The 5,000-nt window shown below is 39.0% G+C and overlaps 1 protein-coding gene across 1 annotated transcript in view; it reads left to right on the forward strand.

The window, feature by feature from the left end:
* Positions 1–1,067: 1,067 nt before the first annotated feature.
* The window catches only part of LOC138043847 (pyruvate dehydrogenase E1 component subunit beta, mitochondrial-like), a 17,118-nt gene continuing 13,185 nt past the window's right edge, over positions 1,068–5,000 (forward strand). The window contains exons 1-4 of the mRNA XM_068890331.1: positions 1,068–1,156; positions 1,231–1,290; positions 2,300–2,407; positions 3,743–3,805. Coding sequence (XP_068746432.1) covers positions 1,118–1,156; positions 1,231–1,290; positions 2,300–2,407; positions 3,743–3,805 — 270 coding nt within the window. The 5' untranslated portion in view covers positions 1,068–1,117. The remainder of the gene's footprint in view (positions 1,157–1,230; positions 1,291–2,299; positions 2,408–3,742; positions 3,806–5,000) is intronic.

Consider the following 5,000-nt stretch of genomic DNA (forward strand, 5'->3'; position numbering starts at 1 on the left):
TTGATCAACCAACATGGCCGCGATGACGTAACGTGAAAGCCACCTATTCTCACTTGTTTAGAGCGGTTTTGAATTGAGTGTCATAAAAAAAAATACTAAACTGGTAATTACTTCGACCAATCACAGCAGGTGAAAACGGCGCAATGAGCCGATGCAAATTCGTAACAATTCCAAATTCGTAGCAATTCCACGTAACTTGCTCAAAGCGCGGGAAAAATCGCGCCTGCAAGTCACGATTGGTTTTGTTTTTCCTTCTCTTTGGTTGATAAACTGGCGCCAGATTTTTAAAGCAATCAAAAACTGAGTCGTATCATAGTTAATGCATGGAGATGGTTATGAAACTGGACAAGTTCCTTTGTTTAATGTTTTTGTCTGTATTTTTGGCCTTGATCCTGCACAAAACACACCTTTTTTCGAGAAGATAACCAATCAAATCCTTCGATTAAATTATGCGCAACTAATTTGCAAACCCGTGCGAAGCGAAAACAAAAGATTGTGCAGGGTCACGGTCAATTCAACATCGATTGCAACAACATTGTTCTCGCTTTTGAAAGTTCTAAGGTTTCATAACCAGTCCCTCAATTAACTATGGTCGTATAGACTATTTGGTAAAGACGACCGATAAGCCGAAGTCGGTTCTCAGTTGTATTGCGAAATAACAGGAAGTCGCTACCTGCCAAACGATTTGCTCCTTTCTATTTTAATAAAGGTTGGGAGCCATGCATTCTCGTCCCCAGAGTCCCCTTTTTATTGGGCGCTAAGAACAAGGAGTCTGGCCACAGCCAAAGCGATCTCGACCCCAAAGCTCTTCTCTCGACTGAGGGAGAGAAGCAGGGTGTGGAGAACCCTAACGGAAAGTGTCTTCTTATTGCCGCACAAGAGCCATCGTAAAAGTTTTTTTAAGACACGTATTTTGCTTTGGCATTGATAAGAGTACTATGGAAAAGAATACAAAAAAAAAAAAAAAAAAAAAAAAGAAAAGAGAAAACCAAAAAAAAGCAAAGCATTTTGCTCAAAACCAGGTGAGTCTGCGATCTCCAGGCCCTTTCAAGGTAATATATGCGCAGACGTACACATATTGTGTGCGTTATGTGGGATTGAACTAGGGGACTTAGATATGGCTCTATTTAGCAATTTTCTGCGATCTTCGGCAAAGGTAAGATTAAATCCTTTCACTGAAGAGGAATTCGTCAAAAAAAGAAGAGACTTATTGTGATCTGTATGTGACAGGGTGGCCTTTCGAGCATTTGTCGGAATGCATTCAGCACAACTCCTCGAGCTGCTGCCACTGTAAGTTTTGACTTAGTTTTTGCTACAAACATTGTCGATGTACAATTTTCTGAAGCTTTTTAGCCTTGTATTGTAGGAGAATGATTGTTTGTAAATAGACAACTGGCTATCTTCACACAGCAGCTAGGGTTTAATTATTTTAAACCTTCGTACAGCTGGTTATGTTACAGTACATTTTGATAATGATATTTGGTGTAGTGTCTGTACTGAGGCTCTGCCAGGGTAAATTCCGACAAGCGACATGGCCTAAAAAGTAGCGACAGCACTTAAACTGAAATCGCGACAAACGACATCCTTTCCTTAAATTCTGACAGCAACGCGAAACATTGACACAGCACCGACACCAGACCTTCTAAAATTCAGACAAGCGACACGGGACACCCTCCCTCCCCTCTCCCCCTTCCTGGGAGGGCCTTTGTACTGTACATGCATGTGAACCAGCTTGGTTGTACTTAAGCTTACTTCCACCACAAACAACGCATTATATTCAGTATTCTATGATCAAGGGCAAAAATTGATTGATATAGTCGTTGGCTGTATTTTTTTTTCTGTCATTTGAAGGGTGACTCGTTCATGACTACATGCATGATTCAATTTTATCATGTTACCGTAATTTCAGTTGATGGTGTCTGTTAGTGTGAACAAATATTAGTAAACATGTTGTGCTCCAAAAGAAATAGAAGGTAAACATTATTAGAAGGACTTTGACTTGAAAGGCTACTTTGAGCAAAAAAGGAAGGCAGGGCTTATAGTTACGATTTGCCAAACTCAAGAATCATGAAAAATAAAAATGAACTCTGGTTTTGGTAGTATTCTTTGATTGCACCTGATGTCACAGCGGCTATGTTGGTGAAAAAAACAATATGGAAAAAGTCTTTTCGGGATTTGACTCTATTATTATGCAAAACGTGGGCTACATTTTTCTATCACTTTGGCACCACTACGGCTATCAGTATCATGTGAGTGCAATCAAAGAATAACTTCCTCACAAAATTTTCCTTTTTTATAGATGGCCGTTCGGGATGCAATAAACATGGCTATGGAGGAAGAGATTAAGAGAGATGAGCGAGTCTTCTTAATGGGTGAAGAGGTTGCTATGTATGATGGTGCATACAAGGTAGTGTAGTATATTCCTCTCTATCCTTAGTCGTGATAACATGGTTGGTAGATCAAGAGTGGTTGGAGCATTACCCTTCATTCAATAATGTCATGAGTGGAATTGCTGGACTCAGCTGGGACTTACTGCGATTTTCATAATTCTGCTGAATTTCATCTTCAAGTGCCAACAGCCAAACTGTGTTTGGCTTCCATCAATGGAAAATCCTACGCCAAGCTTAGAGTTGACCTAATGCCACAAATGCCGAAATCAGTTATATTGATGTGTGATATAACTTACCAATCAGCATCTTTGGTTACCATGGTACATTCATACATTCAAACTCAATGCCACTGGAAAGTGATGGAATATGTATGAATCTTTTACAGGGTTTGTACGGGTTGTGGAAAACCTTGGAAAGTCACGGAATTTAAGAATTTCATTTTCCATGCCTGGAAAGTCATGGAATTTTATGGTCAGTCATGGAAAGTCAATGAAAAGTGTAATTATAAATGGTAAATTAATCATTTCAGTGTCAAAGCAAGGATAAAAAGTTTCTATCAACCAATCGGACGTTTCACTGAGTTGTGCAGAAAGGGGTTGTTAATTAATTTTCGTCAAATTTGATCTCAGTAATATCCTAAAATAAGGATAGTTTTTGAAAAATTTCTTACATGACAGCTAAACTTAAGGTCATGGAAAGCTGTAAGAGAAGGTCATGGAAAAAGTCATGGATTTGAAGAGCTTAAAAGAGTATGAAACCCTGTTTTACTGAAGAAGCTCTGAAAAGATATCGTAATGGTATTCAAGCTGTGGACTAAACAAAAACTCTAATTCAATTCTCTGGGGCGGAGTCGATCTTCCCGTCTGTGTTCAGAAATTAAATTTTGATTGATGGAAGCCAAAATGCAGTTTAGCACTAAATAGCACTTGAAAGTGAAATTCTGCAAAAATATTAAAATCACAGTAAGTTTGTTGGTTATTTTATGCTCTGCTCAAAGAGGTTTTTTCTCTGGTCACCTGAGCTTGGTCATCCCTTGACAGAGACAAGGGGCTGAAAATTAGTGCTTTTGTTATCTGAAGTCTTTTCAAGTGACCCACCATATTCAGGTGAAGTATGATTCATAATGCCACACGTTGAGTTTTATTCTGCAAATTATTGTTAAGGCGACATCTTGCATTCTCCTACTTGCATGCTCTCTGTCAAGACGATGACCTCAATTTTGTAGAGTTTTCTGGGAATCAATAATAATAATAATAATAATGATAATAATAATACTAACAATAATAATAATTATTATTATTATTATTATTATTATTATTTAATATGTAGAATGCCTTACAATTCACTCACAGGTCAGTCGAGGACTGTGGCAAAAATATGGTGACAAAAGAATCATTGACACCCCGATCAGTGAGGTATTTATTTGTGATTTATTTCTTTTAATTTTAGTAAGACTACTTATCATTGAACGGTCTTGCTGACAAGGTTCAAATGTTCAAGGACATATAGTAGTGGAAATTTTTTTTTTAAATTCTTTACTCCTTTACCATTCATAAACATGCAGATTTTAAGGTAATGTTAAAGTTTAACCCATTGACATCTAGGAGTGTGATTTTACTCTGTCTAACGCCAGACGATTTTACTGGTCAAACTGGGGGCGGCCTAGGGCGTTAGAGGTGTCAGTGGGTTGATAATGTCCCTGCCGTAAAACAGAAGGTCATACTTGCAGTGACAGTTGCTTCTTTTCAAGTCAATTTGTAAATAGCTTGATGCCTTCTGTGAGCAAACTCGCATGTTAATGAGACAAAATGTAAACAATGACGTCGGCAAAGATTTCCTTACCCCATTGACTCCCAGGGGTTCCCCATTGACGAGTAAAATCTTCTGGCGTTAGACAGTAAAATACTAAGTCTGGTCGGTTTAGGCCGGTTTGGACGTCAAAGGGTTAATGGCGACAGTTTTCCAGTGAGTGATTAACCCATTGACTCCCAGGGGTTCCCCATTGACGATTAAAATCGTTTGACGTTAAACAGAGTAAAATAGTCTGGCCGGTTTAGGCCAGTTTGGACATCAAAGGGTTACAGGTGACCCATTGATCCTGTCTGATTCAGTGAGTGCTGCATTGTTTTGAGAAGAACATTTCAATGTGGTGGCTTGTTTGTAAAGCCGCTGTTACACGTTGAAACTTTTAGCTGAAACTTGTGTGCAATGGCATTGCGAAACATGTTTCAGCAGCCGTTGCGCCGGTTTCGTGAAACTTTTTGAACTGCCGTTGCGAGACAAGTTTCACGAAAAGTTTAACCGCTTTCTACTTCTGCAACGGTCACAACGATCGCAGTGGTGACAAAAACAAGAGTTTCACCATGTAACACCACTTTGTGAAACTGGTCTCCCTTGCTCTTGTCATGCTACATTGCGTAAGCCAATCAGAAATCGGCTAAGGCCATGTAAACAACATGTCGAGACCAGTTTTAACGTTTCCGAACGATTTTTGACGTTTTATGTTACACGGTGCAACGCCTGCTGACACTTCTTTTGCAGGGCCGTTGCACATGAGTTTCAGCTAAAAGTTTCAACGTGTAACAGCGGCTTAATAAAGATTTTTTTAAT

The sequence above is a fragment of the Montipora capricornis genome, chromosome 3 (assembly GCF_036669925.1).
Source record: "Montipora capricornis isolate CH-2021 chromosome 3, ASM3666992v2, whole genome shotgun sequence".
NCBI lineage: Eukaryota > Metazoa > Cnidaria > Anthozoa > Scleractinia > Acroporidae > Montipora > Montipora capricornis.